The following is a 22,825-nucleotide window of genomic DNA, read 5'->3' as shown; positions in this document are numbered from 1 at the left end:
ATGAATTAAGCCTAAGTCTGTATTGACAATTTGTTGACTTAAAAATTAAATTCCAGCTGAAGCTAATGCCCCAAATCTGTTTTTGAAGACTACTTGACTAAAATTAGAATGTTGTTACAGTAAGGCAAGTGAATATGTAATAAAACAAAAGCTTCACAATATAGAAGAAATTAATAGCACGGTTTCCATAGGTGTATAAGATTGATTTCTGAAAGCACATTCACTTCTACATTCAATCACTTCTGTAATTGGTTCTGTCATCTGCATGTTAACGATACATAAAGTCTGTAACAGACTTCAAATGTGATGCATTTTAATGTGCAGAGTGATAAAATGGGTTATAATAGCTTGCTTGGTTGTAATAGCTTGGTCTACACTTTGGCTGTTTAGGATTTAAGGCAGTGATTTTAACTGTCTTGGAAAGTGTGCCTCAACTCAGCCTATGGTGCTATCCACATTCTGTGAGCTCACAAAATGCAGCCCAAGACCCTCTCACCTTTTCTCCCTGTTCTGTAACATAATCCCTCACCACTTGCTGCTATATTATGTACCACTCTTAGGACATATGTATCCCTGCTGACTTGTTTTGCTTTGAGTAACAGATCATCTACTACCTTTTCTCCAAGTTCTGAAGTCCACCTTGCTTTAATTTTGAAGAAGTAGCGGCCTTTGTTTTGATCTGTCATCTGTTGATACTCCTTCCGAGAAAGAAAAACAATTAAACCATCTTGTTTTGGTATTTGTATGCCTCCACTTGTGCCTTTTAATCCACCTTTTAATCTTATGAAAGACACTTTTATAAGAGAGCACTTTTAATAGTCCCTGCAGCAGTTTCACTTACAAGTCCTAGAAAATTAGGAAATACCTTAATCCTATCCACTGTGAATTAAAAATTATTGTCGGTCTGTTTGCAGTAGATTGCTGGCTATGGTGTTGGATCAAAAGACGGTGTTAAAGGAAGCAAGCAGGCTTAGCAAAGTAATGACCCAGATAGCAGTTTTAGGAGAAAGTAGAATAGCTATTTATTACTCCATGCTGGATAAGGTTAAACTTGGATCAATAGTGTTAGTCCATTGCCAGACTCCACACTAAAAGGTGATGGAAATGGGGGAAGTTTAATTCAGTGCTATACAGCGAGTATCAGTGAAAGTTACCAAATTTATAAGGGAAAAGCAACAGGCTGTAAGCAGGACAGTCTCATGCCAGACCTTCTAAATGGATTTAAACGAGGTGCATAGAATGTGCCGAACATTGTCAAGAGTCACCTTTATGGTGTTTGTTTTTTTTACTGTTAGCTTTGCTTTTTCTTCTTGAGAAATGTCTGCTTTTGTTTTGAAGATGGTCATTCTTTGTTACAGAGTATTTCTTCTACTGTGAGTGTATTCATCAAAATGCTTGCATGTGCCAAGCCCAGTCATATCTGTCACATAGAGATCCAGCTACAGAATCGTTGAACTGTATGATTTCCTTCAGAAAATAATGAAAGAAAGCAGGAAAGCTTACCTTTTACAGGGAAATTGATGTTTACAGCACATGTTGGCCTCAATCATCGTATCAGTTGTACTCACAGAAATAAACAAAGAAAACACCTAAAACATCCTGCTCCCTTCTGTCATTGGTGCTCAGTTGGCTTCAGCTGTAAGACTCACTTTACTATATCGCAGGAACTGTCTTTGTTTTCATGAATCAGTGGGGAGATGAAGGAGAAAAACTGTGAGGGGAACTTGTTCTGATCTGATGGCACTAATCTTACCACCTTAATCCTGCTGTTTTTTCTGGTCTTAGTGCCTGATAGCCACATACCCTGAATCAGTGTCACTCAGAGCAGGAGTCTTTGAGAAGTAAGTCATGATTAGGATGTCAAAATTAAACTCTGTGTTCTCATTATGGATATGTCTCATTTAGAATCTAAGAAAGTGCATGCTACTTGCGAGCCACAACTCTTCTCTTGTTAATCTACTTTTGATAGGATACTTGAGCGGTGTTGAGAAAAGCAAAGCAGCTTTGGGGGAATCCAGTTTGGGTCCCTTCCTTCACTCCTTGGATGAATGATTTAATTTTTCTGAACCCTTCCTTATAATAGGGAAAATGTATTCTTACAGGCCTTTCCTAAATGTTTTGAAGTTATTTTATGATTATGACTGCATATCACTTCTTTTAAAAGTAGAAAGGAAAAGCATTATGTGGACATACACAAACAAGATTGTTTCTGCATTATTATTTAATTGCTTAATCAGTCCTGGAATTCATTATATAAAAATGTTTGGATTTCTTCAATTTTTAACTAGGAGCTTTCTTAAAGTTGAACTGCTTTCTAAACCCGAGGGTCATGTAATGAAGATAGCGGGCTAACACTGGTACTTAGTCACCAATCGCATGCATGCAGTGGTATTTCACATTTCTTGCAGTATCCTGTCTGGTACTAAGCAGACTTAATAAATATTTTAAATGCATATTTGGCCAGCTTTCAAAAACTAAGTATTTCTTGCAGCAGAGAATTGCATTAATTTGAAAGGAAGTCTCTGAAAAAAGACTAATGAGGTCTTGCATTTCTGTCTTGCCTCTCCTCTGTGTAGATTGTCTGATATTTAATGTGTGAATAAGCCTTTCATTCAAGGTATTCAAGGCTATCAAGGTATTGTTAAAGGGTGTCTTTTTTATTTAGCCACCTGTTTTCGTCAAGTGTCCTCTGCCCTCTATAAACTTTGCTGGCTATTGGCCAACAGATTCAAAATTTAGTTCAAGGGAGAGAAACAGTACAATCATCTTTAGCTTATTTTATGAAACTGAAAAAAATACAAAATACTTGCACTGAGACAGTACACTGCAGGTACCTGTCTTGCAAAATCCTAGAGATCATGAATAGAATTTCATTTATTTGCTCTGCTGTTGTCTGTTGTTCTTTATAATACAAACAGTAAGAAGGTGGATAGCTACTTCAGATTGGTTGTATTTAAATTATTTCTTTTCTTCTGCATCTGTTGTTTTAAATAGAAGTAGTTTTTCTAGCTGTGATGAACGGATAAACAAACCTGGCCTCTGACTCGATATAAATTCACGGCAAATTACTGAGAGATTGCCAGTTAGGCTTTTCTGTATAAAATCCTGTGTGATTTAAAGTTATATGACTAACACAGTAACTTTCTTTATAACCTACTATTCAAGTCACAGCAGATGAAGTCAAAAGCCCTAGATGCAGAGGCAATGTTACTAACATATGGCTGGGGGAAAAATACTGGGCAATACACCCTACTAGTGAAACTGCATTAAGCATAATGACATTAAGCAATGTCAAACTACTGTCATCTCATTCAGATATGATCCTTAATAAAACTCATTAACTCATTGGCTGTTGTTGCAGTCTTTAATCCTAGCAAGAAAGCACTTGTAGCCTGTGCTTTTCAAAAAGAGGAGTGATGAGGAGTTCTGTGGTGTGGGTTCCGCTGAGGAATTATGTCTTGGAAAAACATTCCCCCTAAGGCCTCTTTGACAACTCGTATTCTATCACCTACCAACAAGCACAGCAGAAAGCACAGAAAGTATTTTCTTTCACCTTCAGTAGCCCTGATGAAGAAGCAGGTGAGGTCAGAAAAACTGTTTTGAACTATTTGGTGTTTTCCAGTCTATTAAGCACTTGCATTTAGCACCTGTAGTCAGAGGTTATATGCTTCAAACAGTTGCAAAAATAAGGTTCTTGCCAAAAAAAACCCTTAAAGGTGGCTGTCATAATACGTGCCTTTGCTTAGGGAGAGTTAGACGTGGTGCCACAATAACTGATGGTCCAGTTAAATTTGAAACTAAAGCCTGTGGAGAGTCAGGATTTTCCAGCTAGATTGACAAATCAGCCTGCTATATGAGGACCTCTCTCGAAATTCCCTATTAAAAAATCTGAGAAAGACATATGTGACATCTTGCTGCTTTTAAAGGCTGGATCCAGTATTGGGCATGGGCATCAAAGCAGATATATTAGTTTACAAGCTAAATAAGTCACAGCTTACAGCTCTCCAATCAGTGAAAATAGTTCCCTTGCCTAGAAGACTACGTACTGTCCACGAGTAAGTTCACCTGATGTGATCAGTGGTTTAGAATGACAGAACAGTTTGGGTTGGAAGAGACCTTTAAAGGTCATCTAGTCCAACCCCCCCTGCAAGGAGCAGGGACATCTCCAACCAGATCAGGTTGTTCAGAGCCCCGCCCAACCTGGCCTTGAATGTTTCCAGGGACAGGGCATCTACCACCTCTCTGGGCAACCTGTTCCCGTGCTTCACCACTCTCATCATAAAAAAATTTCTTCCTTATGCCCACTCGGAATCTGTTTCCTTCTATTTTAAAACATTACCCCTTGTCCTATCAGAAAAGAAAAAAAAAACTTACAGGACAAGTCCACGACAGCAACACGATCAAGCTGCTGCTCTCTTTAAAACTGCAAGTTGTGACTACCCTTGCCCAACTTATCTGTAACAGAATAACAGTTAAGACTCTAACTGAGGGAGAAACTGGTCGAGGTTTTTTCTTCAGGAATATTGGATTGGCAGCCTCTGTTTCTGTGGATTGCATCCTAGTAACAGCCTTGATGACACTGTTTACTGCTGAAGTGGTACCACTGTCTAAAACATTTAAGACTGGACCAAAAAGAAAGTCCAAGTACAGACAGCTTTGCAGGCTGCTCACTACTCTAGTCCTCCGTGGCCTCTGTCTACATCCAGCTCAGTGTAAAGCACTTAAGTCCTCCTTGAAAAGGTGATTGGAGTCTACATCTTCCCTGCCAGCACAGCTGAATCATTCACCTTCGAACACAGGGCTGTGAACGCAAGTCTTCTTTGTACTCTCCTTCTAGACTGAGTTTTGAGGGTTTTTCTCTGTACACTAACAGTACTCACAGGATAGAAAGCATACGCCTCATGCAAAAGGATCTATAGACACCAGCTTCATTCTGGTTTTAGAGAGATCAACTTTTCTGGTTTTCCACAGCATAAGTCTCTATGAAAGGGGACAGCAGCCACTTCTTGTCCTATTGTGCTGAAAAAAAAACACTACCCAAAAGTAAGGTTTGCTTTCACAGGGTGCATAGTTCTGCTTGGGGGGCCCAAAGAACGTCACCCTTGTCCACGACAGCCTGCTGGGGTCTGCTGGTGAAACACACGGGCGTGGAGCTCCACATCTCCAGGACCCGTGTGTCAGAGCCAAGGTGTCTCTGATGCTTGAGTGCTCTCGGCTGCCACTGAACGTGGGTGTCCAGACAAACAAACTTGAACTCAGGCTTTTAAATCCCACCTCAAGGGTCCATGGCTTAAGTAGTTCTGCCAAAGTGCATTTATTTTACTTTACTTGCTTCTGCCTTTTTGCTTCAGAAAACGTTTTTTAGGATGTAGGAGTAGTTACACAGATTCTAGACCTGCAAGGTAAAAAAAAAAAAACAGGTGAGCAGAAGCTTCTCAAATTTTAAGAGTCGTTCGAGAGGGTAGTGTCCCCTAAACGGGAACAGCTGAGAGGGAGGCGGGAGTGCCCGCTGGGGGAAATGGAGCACGTTCCCGGGTCGCTGGGGAGCCGGGAGCCTGCGGAGGGAGGCCGAAGGTGGGATGCATCTCCGCCGGGGCGTGAGAAGCCACGACGCCGAGCGAGGGTCAGAAAGAGGAAGGAGTCCTGCCTGAGGGCGCCTCGACGTCGCTTTCAGGCACAGGGACGGCGAGGCGAGGGGCTGGGGCCGGGGCCAGGGTCAGGGCTGGAGCCGGGGCGGTGACTCAGCGCCGCCCTCAGCCGATAAAAGGCGGGAGGCGGCCAGGCGGGAGGCGGCGGCAGCTCGCGTGCGGCACGCGGGGCGGCGGTTGGGCTTGAGGCCGCGAGCGCGGGCGGTTGGGTCGGGCGGTTGGTCGGTCGGTCAGTCAGCGCGGGAGCGGGACGGGGAGGCCGGGGCCATGCGAGCCAAACTGCCAGTCCTCTGCGCCGCGGCGGCGCTGCTCTGCGCCGTGCCTCCGGGACAACCCAGCGTCGGGGGCGCGGTGCCCGCCGCCGTGCTCCCCGCGGGCGAGGGAGACGGGTACGGGGTGAAGCTGTGCGGCCGGGAGTTCATCCGCGCCGTCATCTTCACCTGCGGCGGGTCCCGCTGGAAGCGGCTGTCCCTGCTGGCGATGGAGCCGGCGCCCACGGCCGGTGAGTGTCCGAGGAGCGGGCGGGGCGGGCGGGTGTACGGACGGGGCGGCACGGCCCAGTGGGGCAGCCCTGGGGCGACGGCTCTGCCTGGCCAGCCCAGCAGGTGAAGGGGGCTCCCGGGGCGGCTCGCCTGGGCGGGGAGGGGCCCTGCCAGGAGGAACGAGGGGAAATCGGGAGGGAGTGGGGAACGGTGGGCCCCCAGGGGCGCTTGTCGCTCGTCCCGCCCTGACCCGCGGCGGGAGCGTCCCCGTCCCTCCCGTCGCCGGTGCTGGTGGGTATTTCCCGCGGGTTGCGAAAGGAATCCCGCAACTTTAGGGAAAGGCGGGGCGGTTACCGGAGCATTGCTGGCCGGGATAACCTGCAAAGTTTTTGTTCCGTTCAGAGACACGTCTGTTGCGCAGGGCTGAGCAGCTCAGCCGGCTCACCGGACTCTTGTTATTGAAAAAAACCCGAAAAACAAACAAACAAACAAACAAACAAACAAAAAAGCAACCCACAAACCATAAATCACACTTTTCCCTTCTTGGCCGCGCAGGGAGCTGCGGTGCACCCTCGGAGAAGGCAGGGAGTACCTGCTGTCACGGCTTCGCTCCCTTCCCGGGCGTCGGTAGCTCTTCGGGCTGGGGAGGGCCCTCTCGGTTTTCCCTCTCTGCCAGGAGCTTTACAGCTGTGCTCCTCACCTTTCGGGGCTCTTCTAGGGGCGTTACTGGGTGTGGAATCGTTTGGAGTTTTCTGTCACTCGCTTATGCTGCTCTGTACCAAACAGCTGGCACGTTTGGGGAATGGATGGGACGGACTCCCTGCTGCTTCAGGTTGTGACTTAAACAGCCAAAAGTGCTTTAGGGAGTCTTTGGTGAAACAGTTAATGGGTAAAATACTCCTCAGATAATTTTATTGTCGCGTGTTCCAAGTGTAAGAAAGTGTATTAAGAAAGTGTAAGCGAACAGTTTTATGGGTTGTGTTCTCAAACTGCAGTAACATAACAGAGTAATTTTAAGTGATGACTCTCATTTATGTTAGTATTTTGAACAGTGAAAATGACGTTTTTAACAAGGATGAAAATTGGAATTATGGCTAAAATGTGCAATGGAAGAGCTTTTTTTTCTTGCTTAAACATGCTGTCAATGAAGTAACTTCACACCTTAGGCAGTTAATGAAGCCAGTGTTTTGGGTTTCTTGGGAGTTTTTCGCTTAGGTTTTTTTTTGGTTTTTTTTCTTTTTCTGACAGGTTGAGTAGAAGATAAGTTCCTTTTGTAATTATAGCAAATTACATATGTATAGCCTCTGCTGGGATTGTGTTCTGTCCCAGCAAACTTTGTTTTCTTTTTTATTAACAGCAGCTTCTGAGAGCATCAGTCACTAAGGAGTTCCTGCTGTGCTATATGCTTTCAAAGTGGAATTCTTCCTTGTCCTGAGAGACTACTAAATAGCACTTACTGTCTAGTTAGTAAAGTAGCTACAACTATATTTTTTGCACATATTCAGGGAGCTGTTCTATCTGAAAGTTTGCTTCTATATATTAATTAGCCATATTAAAGTAAATATAACATTCACCGAATGTTCCCATGTTCTTTTGTCTTTCTGGAACAAAAAAAAAAAACAACCCCATATTAGCAGCATTAAGACCACAAGACAAACACTTATTTGGAATTTTTTTTTAACTTCAGAATTGAAGGAGCTGTTTTTCTTTACATTGGCTTAAGTAAGTAATGCCACTTGCCTTGCAAAAGTAGAACCAAGAGAAACAGTTCAATGTGAAAGGAAGCAGAGCTGGATTTTTGAGAACAATTAATTCAATGAGACAAAGTGTGTTTCCAAGTAAATGTTGTAAGCCTCTGCTGTGCCTTGAGAAATAAGTGTAAAACATCACCCAAAAATAGCTGTAGAAAATACGATCTATAAGAAACAGTTTACATATGATACTTGCTTATTTAGTCCTCCCTACATTTGTTTTCACGTGATGCTAATTTGGGTGATCATGCATGGGAGAGGAGTGGTCTAATTTAGTTCATGAGCCACATGGCATAACTGTGTGTGGTTTATGGGTACATGTCTTTACAACAAAATTTTGTTTGTCTAGAAATATTAAGACTTCTACATCAGTAACACTGCAGTTGTGATAGGATGTCTATACCTCAGTCACACTTGTAGCTGTGTGCTCTCTGTGTCTAACAGGCAGCACAGCCTTTAGAACATAAAGATTCCCTTAAAAGTAATCTGCAAGTAAATAATGGAGTGGAGACTCTGCAATACTGGCAGTTCTCCTAGATGACAGTGCTTTGCTTATTACTAACTGAATAGTTTTTATTGCTATGTGCTCTTTTTGGTAATGCTTCTACAGTCTGAAAATTTAAAGTCTTCTCTTTGAACAGATTCTACACGAACAACAAGTAACAAACGACCAGGAAACTTCAAGCTGCAACCAATTTTGGGTCCTGAAGTGGAGCAGCTGCAGAAAAGCAGCCCATTTCTCGGATGGGAGATGTTAAAGGACTTATACAGTTTAAATGACTATAATGAATATGTACCTGTGGCAGACAACCTCAAAGAACTTGTTCGCCAGGTAGAGGAAGCTGTTCAGAAGGACAGGGGAGGAACGGGAATTGCAGACCCCATGGGATCAAACAATTATCTTTGGGCCAAGTATCCCAGAAGAAAACGAGAATCTCTGGGTTTGGCAGGAATGTGTTGCAAATGGGGCTGTACAAAAGCTGAAATTAGTACTATATGCAGAGTTTAAAATCCTCTCTGCACTTATGCATGAAATCAATGTTCAATGCAGTGCTACTTGATTGAATACTGTGCAGAGAATGAAACTCTCACTGTATTTTATTCTGTCTGTATGTGCCAGTCAATACTGCTGATTTTCTTTAAAAAAAAATAATAAATCCACAAGCGTAATTTGTTTTGTGTCAGTAACTTTTAATCTATATTTTTTACTAAGTCTTTTCATTTTAATGTTGAACCTTTACACTTATATTACAAATGTATTATATCTTTGTAACAATTTAGGAAGAACTTCAGTGTTTCATTGAAGTGTAATTACATTGTGTTACTGAATTGTTCTTTCTCTGTCAACAGAAAGAACATCCAATGATGTTCTTGAAATTAAATTCATGGTACAAAGCTGTACAGAAAGGATATTTTGCCAGTTGAAACTCCACTCAACCCTGAATCAGTTTGACAACTATTTTGAACACATCTTCCCATTCCTTCTAATTGCAGAATTGTATTGTGGTAAAGTTTCTAGAAACATGGTATTACACAAAAAAAAAAAACCCACTTGCAGCCTAAGTATTTCTTCATATTCACAGATGGGCTTATATAGTTAGCAGGTGAAGTATTAACACTTTAATTATTCCTTGTTTACATTACTTCCCTGTTTTTTCCCTACTACTGGTAAGTGAGAGTGTTGAATGTGCTTCAAGCAACTTATTCTACAGACACTCAGACATTTTCCTTTGTATTCTTATGCTCATCTACACTACTTCAGGTGTATTTCTAAGTTGCTGATTGCTACTGTATTTATAAATAGCTAAGTTAATCTTTGTAGTTTCTAAGCTTTTTGCCTTTCTGGCTGTTTTTCTCAGCTGTCACAAGCTGTTTTTCTAGCTATGTCGTTGACAACTTGAGGTTTTTTGTTTTTCTGACCTTTATGATGCTCGTTGTAACTTAGCTTTCTAGCAGTAGTTGACTCAGAGCTTCATAGCTTAGACAGCACAGTTGTTACTTTTGGGTTCATCTTTCAAATTCAGTGTGTAGTGAAATTATTGAATCACTTCTTTATCCCTTTTCCTAAGATATTATTCCAGCAATTACATATTCTTGTTATTGTAGCAATTAGGCATCTATCAGTCATTTTCATTTTTTTTAAACCATGTCAATTTTATTGAGTAGAGACTGGGCAGAATGGGCATTTGCTATGAGTGCTGTTACCTTCCAGCTGAAAAGCACAATCTCTTCTGTTGTTGTAACAACAATGCTTGGCAAGAACTGGGTTGTCTTCTTCCACACCATTGTTGTAGTGACTGTAAGATGCTTTTTGTCACTCTGAGCAGAGAAGGTAACTGTGTAAAGTTCTGCTACAGTTTTACTTGCAGCAGCCTAACTAAACTTCTGTAGCTTAGCTTCCAGCAGTTTCACCTCATAAATAAGTTTGTGTTTGGAGACTCCTAGTTTAGATGATAATTTCCTGAAATAATACAGGAGGAGTTTGAGGTATTCCTTATTTTTGATCCAGGGCTTTGGAAGTTAAGAGTCCTTACTAAGGTGAAGACTAAATGGTATGTAGAATCCTTAAGAAAGTGGAAAATGTGATAATGCTGTTCTTGATGAAACTGAAGATTAACCTGTTTGCGTTGTTTGTTTTGCTAGAAAACTTCTGCCAAGCTTTTAATAATAATGTTGGGAAAGGCAAATATGATGTTTATTCTGCTTGCTTGTTCCAGTAGCACTGGTCTGTCCAGGTACACAGCCTGCATGTATAGTGAGCAGGCTTTCTTACATCCTGAGTGAAACAAAGGTGTAGTTAAAACCTTAAATTCGTGATCTTAATTCTTGAACAGAACAATTTGGAGTTTAACTTGGCAGGCTAGATGTAACCCATTGGTAAAACTATAAATAGTTTAAGTGGAAATTAGTGTTCAAGATGAACTGTTTCATGCTGAGACAGTATTATAAATAGAAAAATCAATCTTCATCTGACATAAACAGGCATTTTTCAGAGGTATGAGTCAAAATAACGTCAGCATGTGTAATCCAGAGAAGTGGTGACATTTGTGCTTTCATCTAGCTTCTTAATGGTCGTTGTCATAGGCTGTAACAGCCTTAGTAGGTCAGCCATGACACAGATACATAGCACAGACTGAAATTCAATCTGTATTTTAGACTAAGGAAGTATTTGACTCTGTATACACTACAGTGTGCAAAGGTTTTCTTTGTTTTAAAGCAAATTGAGTTTTCAAACATGTCTAAGTTATTTTGAGGTCATGAGCAGAAAATGATACACCAGTACACTCCCCCATCAGCACTGCTATTTGCATCTGCAAGAGTTTATTATTTTGAATGGTTTGGGGATTTTTTTTCACTGTGAGTGTAGCCTGATTCAAGTCTGAGTATGAATTCCGTGGACAATGCCCAAAGGCACAGGGATAATCCACAGCAGTACATACAACAGGTTTTACAGCTCTATTCCCTGCTACAGCCTTGTTTAAAACCTGACACAACTCTTCATGTAAAGCATTAAGCGATGTAAAGATTGTGATACAGGTAGAGCCAAGTACCTCAAATAATGACAAGGTGTAAGCTTGACCATATACAGAACGCTAACTGTGCTACAGCGATCTATCGAACAAATGCCAGAGACCTAGAGGACACAGGTCTCTTCTATGTCTAGTCCTGTTCAATCACTTACTTATTTTGCCAGGTCTTTAAACCAAACAGAAAAAAATCTAGATTCCTGAGTTATTGGAGTAGATGTGCTATCCTTTTTTTTGTTTGTTTGTTTGTTTTTAACCTCCACTGACAGGCAGGAAATAGTTAGCCTTTATTTCTACATTCTGGCAAAGCCAGAGACAGACCTAGAGTTAGCACTCTGAGTTTTTCCAAAACTTTTTGAGATTACTATCTTTCCTCCCCAGCAGGCAGCAGTGGCTCAACAGAAAATGCAAATTCCTTTCCTGTTCAACAGAGCAGGATCTGTACATATTTGTATCCCACTGCTGCTCTGCAGTCACTCACAAGTATCAGGCAGCAGCTGAAAGAGGGTGCTTTGCTCACTCGTGCCACTGTGCCATCATATGTGGAATGAATTTTTCCATCACACAGCTTTTCTATCTTGTGAAAAAGCACCTGAGCTGTTGGGTCCTTTCCCTCCTTTTTAGCTTCATCAGTTACTTGATTGTTACTCTGAATGCTTTGTGACACCTGCTTTGTGACCAGGTCTTGGGATCAAATACTGCACTGTCACAGTCTGCTTGTTCACTACAGTTTTCTGACCTGTATACTCTAGAGAACCAGCACTGAAAAGAAGGAAAGTAAATTTGCTCATCTGCGCATCAGCCTCTATTCCTCTGCCTAACCTCCCTGCTACCTACATTTTTCCTGGAAGTTTCCCATACTTCATTTGCAAGGCTAAAACTTCCTCATCTGCAGCCTATGCTCACGTTTTCACCTTAAAGTATGTAAAGCCAGGTGTACATCTATGAGGCATTAAGAGCATGTCATTTTTAACACAACTAAGTGAAGGAGTGTATCACTCATGTACAGAAACTCAGATGAGAACCAAAACCCAGCTTCCAGCCTTTGTGCTTTTAAAACTTCTGAGTGCTGCCCTTCAATGTAGGCCAGCCAAACAGGGCCCAGCAAGATGTCCCTCTTCTTTGCACTCTCTGGATCACCTTCTCTGGATGATACTATTTCACCAGAGGCTCTCCAGGTCCCTGCAGTTCCTGTGACATCTCAGCCAGCAAGTGATGCAGCCCTTCTGGCACGGAGGAGTGCCTGTTCAGGAACTGTTTTGTCCAGACAAGCTGAAAGCGAAGTCCAGTAAGAAAGATCACACTTTCTGCCTCTGCACCAGAACTGGATCACTGTTGGTGCATAGAGGTTGGAGCGTAGTCCAGTTGTTTGAGCATAGTCTCAGACCCTACCACGTGCTAGGCAGAGAGCCACCTATTGTTACTGTTTCCGTGCTTTTATACCCAGAGATCCTCTAACCACCACCAGGTGTCCCGCATCTTTTCCCCACCGCCAGGTGTCCTCGATCTTGCTTTCCTTCTCTTAGACAGTCCCTTACTTCTCAATCCCATGGCTTCTGGTATTCGTCACCCCCAACAGATCACCATGGTTTCAGCTCTCCTGGTATCACTCGTCAGTGGTGTAAAGAACACTAGCATGAAGCTGGTCTCTCTCTCTCTCTCTCTCGCTTTGCATCTTTTTGTCCTTGTATCGAGACAGAATCTCCTGAGCTGTTTCCCATGCACAGTGTGACTATATACTTTCTCCTCCTGCCCTTTTTTAATTTGAGCTTACAACACTGGGCTGAGAGGTCCAGTGCCATGCCACGTTGATTCCAGCACACTTCTGCCCTCTGTGCAAAGCTCCTGAGAGACAGAGACTGCAGTAGGCAGGTCAATGTTCCTGAAATGTGATAGCTGTTGGTCTTGGTTTCAGCAACGTTAAGTAAGGGCTGGTGTGTTCTACAATGGGCTAATGGCAGCTAAGACACCAGGCTAGTCTGAGGGGTGGAACGATTAACCCTACAGCTCCTTCCAGGCTGGATGCAAGAAACAATGATGATGTTTGCCAAGTTACCTGAACAGCTAGGTAACTTTTCAGAACCTCTTAAGGTTTGTAGCAGTGTTGCTGCACTTCCTCATCAAAGGAAAGTCTGGTACTTTTTAGACACTGTCACATTTTCTATGCTACCACCATTAATCTTAAGTATCTCAGGACTAGGTCTCTTGGGTCTCTTCCACTCCCATTGAGAGCTGCACGAGAGCAAGAACTGTGTGTGTGTATCTAAATTAGAAGGCTCAGAAATTGAATAGATCATGGAAGAAAGCATATTCTTCTGCACTGTTCCAGTTGTCCAGGAACCAGACAGACCTTGTTTGGCAGACGTGAGCCTAATTTTGTTTAGCTGTTACCTTGGTTTAACTTTTGCAGGCTCATGCACCTGATGTAAGAGAAACATTCTCAGCTTTGCTTTTGCAAATCTAGATGACTTCCAGCTCAGCACTGAAGAGTGTGTAGATGATACACCTTTCTGTCTTTGCCCTCTGTTGTTCGTCTGCATTGCCTCTTAGAGATGCAGAGCAAAGAAACCTACAAAGAGATAGACTCATCTTGGAGAGGAATTTTTATTAATTGTAACCTTGTCCTTTAAGGTCTACACATCCTCTTTTCAAGGATTTTTAGACTGCCCCACAATTCTGAGAGTCTTCCTCAAATTTATATGAGGAAGCATGCTTTCCAATTTTTTTTGCTGTTACCCTCAGACTCTCCATGATTACAGCTTTGTCAATCCACCTTCAAGCACACACAAGCCTTTTCACTTTCTGAGGTTCCAAGCTTGTCCAAAACGTCATTCAGGCAACAGTGTCCTTCTCAAAATTAGTCAGTGAGTTGGGTTTGAACTTGCCTGGGTCCCAGGCAGCATAGAAAGGTCATACTGGAAGCTAAAAATCATTATCAATGAGGAGAGAGTCTATTAAAACAACTGACTCCAGCAGCTGTGTATGTAGTCTAAATTCAGGCCTTGTTTTTGTTAAATCACAATGACTTGGGCTTCAAAAAAGCACCTCTCTTGCTCATTGAATAATCCTTGGAAGTGTATGTAAGAGAACTTCCACTGTGTTCCTAACGTGGTTTAACTATTCTCTCTTTCAGACTTGCAGCATGCACTAATCACTTAAATTTTTCCTTTGAGCCTAAACGTGACCATAAACTTAGATTACAGCTAAACTAAATTTGTTGACGAATACATAATTGGAAGATCCAAAGAACCCCCAAGACACAGTCCTCTGCTATCTGTGAAGAGGCCATTAAGGAGCCAGGCTTTTCACAGCAGTACACGATGAGAGAATGAGACACAAAGGTGATAAAGTGAAACACCAGAAGCTCAGGCATGAGATAAGAAGCAGCCTTTTGCCCATGAGGATAACCTGGTGGTGGGGCCAGGATGCAGAGAGGTGGTGGTGCCTGCAGCCTTGTGAAGTTTTCAAGCCCTGGCTGAGTAAATCCTTGAGGAGAACACCAACCTGCGTTCTGCTGGGATTCCCCCTGCAGGAGTGCTGCTGGGACTGGCTGCAGAAAGGGTACAAGCCGAGAAGTCACATACAAGACAGCAATCAATATAAACACTTAGATGTGTATTTTCCCGATGTGGTACTGAGAGAGGTGAGCAGAAATATCTTAGTTCATTATATATAAACATGTATTCATTTTATGCTATAGTTCATTATATACTAATAGATAACAAGCATATATACACTACAGACACTATAATTAGTTTATTACTGTCGTAGTTCACCCCCGATCAGGACCAGACTACGCAGTCTCTCTCTCACTCCCCCCACCCTCTGAGAGAACAGGGAGAGAAAATATAAGAAAAACGGCTCAAGGTTTGAGATAAGGTCGGGGAGAAATCTTTAAAGTTACCGTTATGGGCAAAACTATTCATTTATTACTACAAACAGCAGGATAATGAGACAGAGAACAAGATAACCTCCCTCCACCCCTCCCTCTTCCCAAGCTTAACATTATCTCTACCACCTTCCCTCCCCGAGCAGCACAGGGGGGAAGAGGGAATGGGGGTTGTGGTCAGTTCATCACACGTTGTTTCATGCCGCTGCTTCATGGTTGGGGGAAGAACTCCTCACATTCCTCCCCTGCTCCGTTGTGGGGTCCCACCCCTACGCCACAGTCCTTCGTGGAACTGCTCTGGCGTGGGTCATCTCTTCCACAGGTGCAGTCCCTCTAGAACAGCTGCCCCAGCGGGCCCTCCATGGGCCACAGCTGCCTTCAGGCATCCACCTCTCCTGGTACAGGGTCCTTCACGAGCTCCAAGTGGATCTCTGCTCCTCCGTGGACCTCCATGGGCTGCAGGGGGACAACCTGCTCCACCATGGTGGTCACCACAGGCTGCAGGGGAATCTTGGCCAGGAGCCGCATTACTCCTCCCCCTTCTTCTGAACTGACCTTGGCGTCTGCAGCCGTTCCTCACAACAGGCTGGTAGATGTCTCTCAGGATCTTTTTACATCTTATTCACTTCTCATCTCCTCTCCACTTCTTGCAGCCAGGCTGGACCGAGTCGGGCCCAGTCGGCCGCCTGGCGAGAGGCCAGAGGGTGAGGCCTGCAAGGCCCATGAGGCCTACGCCTCCCCCTCTGCGCCTCTGCCCCCGCTCAGCTTCTTCACATCTTCTCTTCTCTCTCTTTTTTTTTTTTTTTTCCTGTTTTCCCCTTCTTAAAGATGTTATTGCAGAGGCGTTATCATGGAATATTCTGCTACCGATCGGCTCGGCCTTGGCCAGCAGCGGGTCCGCCCTAGGCCCGGCCAAGTCCACTAAACAAAGGGGAGCGACTTCTAGCAGGTTCCTACAGAAGCTACCACCTTAGGCCCCCCCTCACTAAGAAAACCACGACAATTACATAGTAATGCAAGAGAATAGGAAACAGGAATGGCTGGATGTCTTAAATCATATTCAAAATCATGCCTTACTTGGCATGATAGAGATCTGGTTGGATAGTTCACCCAGACAAGTATGGTCTGTTCAGGAAAGACAGCTAAGACTAAAAGGCTGTTTCAAGGATGTGTATGCTTATTCTTTAGTCCAGAAGGGCTATCAGAGGCTAGAGTGACAAAACAATTCTCAGTAAAAGCAATATTTCTGTCATGGGATTATGGGAGGCTGTAAATTAAGAAGATAATAGAGATCTCTGGGTGACCAAAGGACTTACCAAAAGCATAAAAGCTACATACTAGTGGGAAATCTCAATTATAATTTTGATGAGAAAGAAATACAGAAGGACACAGACTACCCAGAAAATTCTGGAAAGGTATTGAAGCAGTCTGCAGAGGATGAAGAAAACAACTGGAGATGTATGTGCTATTTAATTACTACCACTACAAAATATCTGGCTGAGAATGTAGACACAGTGGGAATAAGAAAGAATTACCATGATATAGTCATAATTTTTAGAAAATAAACGAGCATTAAAGCAAATCACGACACAGAGAAAAAAAGATATCCAATGGCTCCCCCCCATGCTCCATTGTTTGCTGAAATTACCAAGTGCAAGCGACCAGCATGACTGCACCAGTGTTCTAGGGCTCAGAATTAAGACAAGGCTAATGTCATGGATGAATGGAATGCACCTCACTCAAAACAGAGAAGCAGCAATATGTTTTTCTGAGGTAAAATAATAATTTGACAGAGTTCAAGAAATTCAATGGAATTTAACAAAGTTAAGCAGCAGTTTGACAAGGTTCAGTAAGTTTGATGGCAAAGTTCACCTTATTAATCACTACATAGAAGAAACATACAAAGGAAAATTGTGTTAGAATGATTCACACAGAGACAGGAGATGCAAAGGGTAGGGAAGACCCTCCTGTTGAGTTGGAGTGGACCCCCTTGATTTCTAAATGCCTTATGGAGCCTAGGTGCAGCTAGGTCCAATCTTAGTTTCAAACTTGGTCAACTGTTTGTGTCCAATAGAAGAGACTGAGTAAGAAGGATCCTTCCGTTGAGTCACGAGGTTCAGAGTGGACCCCCTTGCTTTCTGAACTCCTTAGGAAGCCTAGGTGTGCTTAGGTCCAGTCCTAGTCTTAGACTTGGGCAATGGTTTATGTTTAATGGAATTATCTATACAAGGTTTATAATTATATTGAATAGCAACACAGATTAGTAAAGTTTCGTTAATTCAGTGTGCTATCAGTTGCTTACCAAGCATCTGTTGCAGGTAAGGGATCGCTTTGCCTTGGGTAAGAGAGGATCTCTTAGTCTCAGGGAAGGAGTCCCAAAGCTTGAGAGGCATCCCTGCTCAAGGGGAGAGTCACCTGGCATGTGGTCCAGCTGCAATTCAAGGAGACCTCCATCCTGACGGTAATATTTATAGGATGAAGTAGCTGGCTACTAGTCAATAGCATAGACAAGATAGACGGCTTCATTTTGGCTCTGGTATCTTGTTTTGTACGTTAGTTAGCTTTCATTTTTGGGTTTTGAAACCACTTTTCAAAATAGTTTTCCGAGGCACCTTCACTCCCTTCTACGTGAGCCAGGAGATTTCCAGCTCACCAGTTCACCACAGGGTGTGGAGCCCATTCTTGTTTTGTCAGCCTGAACCAAAGCACAGCCATGGTTCAAGAGTATCCGTCACAGCTGGGGAAAGAAGGATTCAGAGCAGGCTTGTTAAGCTGGGTGTTTGCATCCCTCAGGCTGAGACCGCAGAATCATTGATAGTTACCTGTAGGAATTCAAAGAGAATAAGAGAGCTCTCAGGTGGTGGGAAAAAATACATCAACTTTGTTTAAAAAGTGGACAGAGAATTACAGATCAGTCAGTCTGACTGTAATTCAGGGGGCAAGAGGAAGTGTAGCAAACAGTTGTACAATATGCAGGTACTTAGAAGATGACAAAGAACAACCATCATGGATTTTTTTAAAAAAATATTACTTTGTGGTTAAGAAAGATGTTATACATCTTTCCATCAAAATTGACAATCCTTGCAAATAATCCAGGGTAACACAAACTGAACTAAACTATTAATAAGAGGAGTACTACTAGACCCTTTTAGTGTGACGTACCAGCCATTTAGCAAAGGTGTGCTGTCAAGGAGGAGAGACAGACCAAACTGAGTTCAGAGCATCCTCTCTTTGGTCTAGTACTATTTGACATTTCCATTTATTGCTGGCATGAAAGAAGAGAGACAACGACGATGCAGAAAGAACTAGAGAAAATATGCAGAGGATTTGCAAATGGCATTGAGAAGGGGGCTGGAATTACATTGGAAGAGTTCAGACAGATCTTAAAAAAAATAGGGAAATTATTTCCTACATTTAGGAACAATCAAAAGCATTAAATACAAAGGATGTATAGCTATAAAGAAGAATCTGGGGTTGTAGGCAATCACAGAATGTAATAAAAATATCCTATTGCAAAAACAGGCAAACAGCATGCCTGGATACACAAATGGGAATTTTAACTGTAAGATACATGAAATACTACTTCTTCTGGGAACAAATAAGGCCTGCAGTACCATGCTCAGTTTTTAACACCACAGTTCAGGAAGGAGGAAGTCTGTAAAAGAGTAACAAGAATTATCAAAGACACAGAATGTAGCAATGGCAACTGTTTCATACATAGCCAAAGACCGAGGCAAGAGCTTGCAGAAGTCTGGCTATGTAAAGGTAGCAGTAAAGAAGAAAAACTTTACACAACCAGTGTAGGAGAAAGAGCAATGTGTTTAGGCTGTAGGAATGTATTTTAGAATCAGAAGAGACTTTTTAAGAGCAAGGAAAAGTCATCACTGGACAGACTTCCCATAGAGGTTCTGGGGTCCTCACTGCATATTGGGTAAATATCTATTAAGAACAACTTAAATACGGCAGGAAAGGTAGATCTGCAAAGATATAAAAAACTCCTAGTCTGTTTTACAGGATCTCATAGTTATTACTTCTTTAGAAACAGCAGAAAACTATCAGTTTGGGGTACTTATTAAGTGGCACGTGGTATGAGAAGAGGATTTGATTGTGGTCACCTGATTCAATCTCCCTGTCCATTAGTCTAAACTACATATTTATACTGAAAAGATACTTATGCCAGTTCCTTTAAATCCACTTGACAGTCCTTGCATCTAAGGAGTTTGGTATTCTCTGACCTTAAGAACTTTCCTGTGATTTCTGAAAGATTTGCCAAACTTTTCTCTCCTCTCTCCTGTTCAGGAATTCAGTTTGCATTGGGATTCCAACCTGTTCGGTCTTTAATGGAGAAGTTCTTTAAGCCTCTGGAAACTACTTTCTTTTCATTTACTATCAAAACGTCCTTTTAAATAGCAGTATCTTTGCTTAAGTGAATAGAGGGATTCATGCTCTTTTGTTGAATGCTGAAGCCAAGCTTAGCTTTAACCTTACATTTTATTCAAGGTCCATTCAGAGGTAAGAGGTAAGACCTGCATGTGCTTGTTTGTAAGCTCCATGCTTGCACAGAGAAGCTGCTGTACATAGAGTAGCTTTTAAGTTTGATTTACTGTTTTAATTGATAGATCAGTATTTCTGAGCAGAAGCCGCTTCTAATAGTGACCTGACTGAGAGTTTTTAATGACATCATTAGAAAAGCCTGTTGATCTGATTAGAGCTCCATCAGCTGTAGCTCAGGCAACACATCTAGCACCTACATTTAATAGCTGTTCTTTTCAACTCTTCTTGATGTAGTTGTTCAGCCTTTGCTGTTTCATCATTCACGTTAGATGTACTCAATAATACACGAGATGATTGATAACAGGAGTTCTTCTTGGGGGGAAATTACTGCAATTTTAAATGAATTGCAATGTAGTTGAACTATATACTCTGTTATATTCAACTGATTTAAGTATCAGATATGTTAATATTTAAGATGGCAAGAGTTTTCTTTCTAAACTGAAAATCCTTAAAACTGGGTCTTAGTTAAATCTTAACTTTAAAGCCACCTCAGCTTCATAGACATTCCTATTTCTTAAGCACCTATGCACTCCTGTGGCTTTTGTTGATGCCCCAAAGCCTTTTCTTAGTGAGTGGCTTGGTGGCTGTTTCAGATGGCAAAGCCCAATTCAATGACAGGAAAGTGCTTGGTTTCCAACAGGGCACCTGATGGGTCTGCCTTCGTAGGCCCTCAGTTTGGTGGATGAGGTTGGTAACAGAACAGACACTGAAACAGCAGCATGCTTCTGTTCTGCTGGGAGTAGGTAAGATCAAACCACTTGACATTGCTAAGTTTAATGTATTAAGCGAACCAAGCATGGACAGGGTTTTCGCTCGCTCATCTCACCCTGATACGACCACCTGAGACCAGCCCCAGCTATCACCCACACGCACCAGCAGGTCTGAGCCCAGCAAACCACCTCACTCCTTCCCACCTGCCTCACTCTAGGGCTTTTAAGCAGCAGCTCAGGTCCAACGTGGAGCAGCTCCACTCAGCCACATCCTGCCTCTGTGCAGTGCTGGACTTCCATGCTCCCTTCCATACGCCTCGGTGCTGGATTGCTGCATAGTGACCTCATGTACTGCTCCCCTCCCATCCTAAAGCAAGGCTTCACCTTTGCTGGCACAGTCACAATCCTGGCTGGCCTGCTCCGAATCTTTGTACGCTTACCAAACAAGCACGCTAGTGGGAGACAGTGATTGACGAGCTCTGGAGCCACCAGTCCCCAAGGGCCCAACAGTCGTCATACAAGAAGCTAAACCTCCTCTCGGGCAGCCTCCTTTTTTTGTATACTGGACTTCCCCCAAATTCTACCTTTCAATCTGATTTCGTTTGTCTTCAATATGAGAATTTTTGCTATCTAGGCTGCTGCTTGCCTTCAAATTCCTATTTTCTAGAGTTAATATTATGTAGTATTACCATGCTTCGCTCTAGTGAAGCATACAGGTGGAATAGCTTTCTGTGAGCAGCTACCTCCTGTACAAGCACAGGAATTAACACAAACAGAAATCACACTTGCCCCTGCAGCAGCAGGCTTGTTACTCATGTGCTACACAGTCCCTTTGTACATTTCAGATGAGAAATTCTAGAAAACATATAGCAAGTCCATGTGTGCATGCACTTACCTTCTCAAACCAAAACCTTCATCTCGTTTAACTCCAGAATAGGACATACTACAAGACACAGTTTCAAACCTGTCAGGGTGCTCACCTTTTTCCACAGAGTCTCAGAATAAACTTGACAAGTGGAATAAAGTTGCACTGGTTGAAGAACTCCACTGAATTATCTTCCTCTACAGAAACAGTGTAATTCAGAGAAATAGGTTGCTTAATTAAAAAAAAAAAACAACCAAACAAACCAACATGTCTCAGGTAAGATTTGGGCAGGATGCAGATGTCAAAATTTCATCCTAGAATAATACCTCTGTTACCCTCCAGACTTTCAGTAGTGATCTTAATTTTGTTGCAGAGACCACTACTTGACTCTGTTTTAGTAAGCTCAGGTGGATGTGAGCTTCTTTTTAATAAGTTCACTAAAAGCTTCACACCTTTACAACATGAAAGGGAAACATTTATAGAAAATGTAAGTGATGCAGGTTTTTTTTTTATATATGAGTTGCTTTGGCTTTTTTGACTGATAATCTTCAATGAGCTGAAGTTTTATGGCACAGCTTCATATGGAAAAATGAATACACAGAAAAACAGATACACAGCAAATTAGCTATGGCAGTCTTACAGAAGTTTAACGTAGCAGCTCACTTTATGTTATTCAGTTTCTCTCACTCCCTGAAAAAAAAAACACAAACAAAACAAAAACCACACCAAACCCAACACGATATATTTCACCAGAATTCAACACTTGCTGTGCTGCAGTATTAAATCAGCTAAAAGTTCTTGAGTCCTTTCCACTTCTTGGTGTTTCTGCATTGCTCAAAACAATAAATCACATGAAACTCGAAGCATTTTAAGCTCTACCTTGTTCTTCTGCTTTGATTGGTATTACTTAGCTATAATATCTAATGTTTCTGTGCTTGCTCTTAGTGATTGGCATTATGAGAACATGTATTAATTTGTCTGCATTTCTAGGGCAGATTCAACTGTGTCAGTAATCTACAATAGACAAATTAACATAATTAGTTTTTATTAATTTTTTTTCTTTTTTTTTTTAAATGCCTTCCTGAAATTGTGACATAAAATTTTGGGGTAATCTTTGCAAATACTGGACACTCTTATTTCTTTCCTTACTACTATCCACAAAGAATGTTTCACTTATTCTGACTGCAGTTTGACATGTTTCTAAACCTAAATTTCAGAATTCATTAAAACCACTATGAATATTTACCACAAAGTACAAGCAGAACATGACACCATTGCATAACTTGAAAATAAATGGAAGGTTATATTGTCCCATACTTTACGACAAGGGGACAACATGCTTCATGACATTATTGCATCTCTTACAATATTTTCTTCTTCAAACTTTTTCATTTTTCCA

The 22,825-nt window shown here is 42.1% G+C and overlaps 1 protein-coding gene across 1 annotated transcript; it reads left to right on the top strand.

The window, feature by feature from the left end:
* The first annotated feature begins 5,862 nt into the window (after positions 1 to 5,862).
* LOC147596297 (relaxin-3-like) lies at positions 5,863 to 9,051 on the top strand. The gene is made up of 2 exons (XM_086770947.1): positions 5,863 to 6,150; positions 8,523 to 9,051. The coding sequence occupies exons 1-2, from the start codon at positions 5,916 to 5,918 to the stop codon at positions 8,888 to 8,890; spliced, it is 603 nt and encodes a 200-aa protein (XP_086627073.1). The 5' UTR covers positions 5,863 to 5,915; the 3' UTR covers positions 8,891 to 9,051.
* The last annotated feature ends 13,774 nt before the right edge of the window (positions 9,052 to 22,825 follow it).

Source organism: Chlamydotis macqueenii, chromosome Z (genome assembly GCF_036417535.1).
Source record: "Chlamydotis macqueenii isolate bChlMac1 chromosome Z, bChlMac1.mat, whole genome shotgun sequence".
Lineage (NCBI taxonomy): Eukaryota > Metazoa > Chordata > Aves > Otidiformes > Otididae > Chlamydotis > Chlamydotis macqueenii.
Note: the sequence above shows the minus strand (reverse complement) of the source record. Positions and strands in the feature narration are given on the sequence as shown.

Bases quoted from the DNA above. Each gene is read 5' to 3' on its own strand.
- LOC147596297 (XM_086770947.1), top strand. From the start codon at position 5,916: ATGCGAGCCAAACTGCCAGTCCTCTGCGCCGCGGCGGCGCTGCTCTGC. The intron at 6,151-8,522 runs GTGAGTGTCCGA...CTCTTTGAACAG, and splicing joins GGAGCCGGCGCCCACGGCCG to ATTCTACACGAACAACAAGT.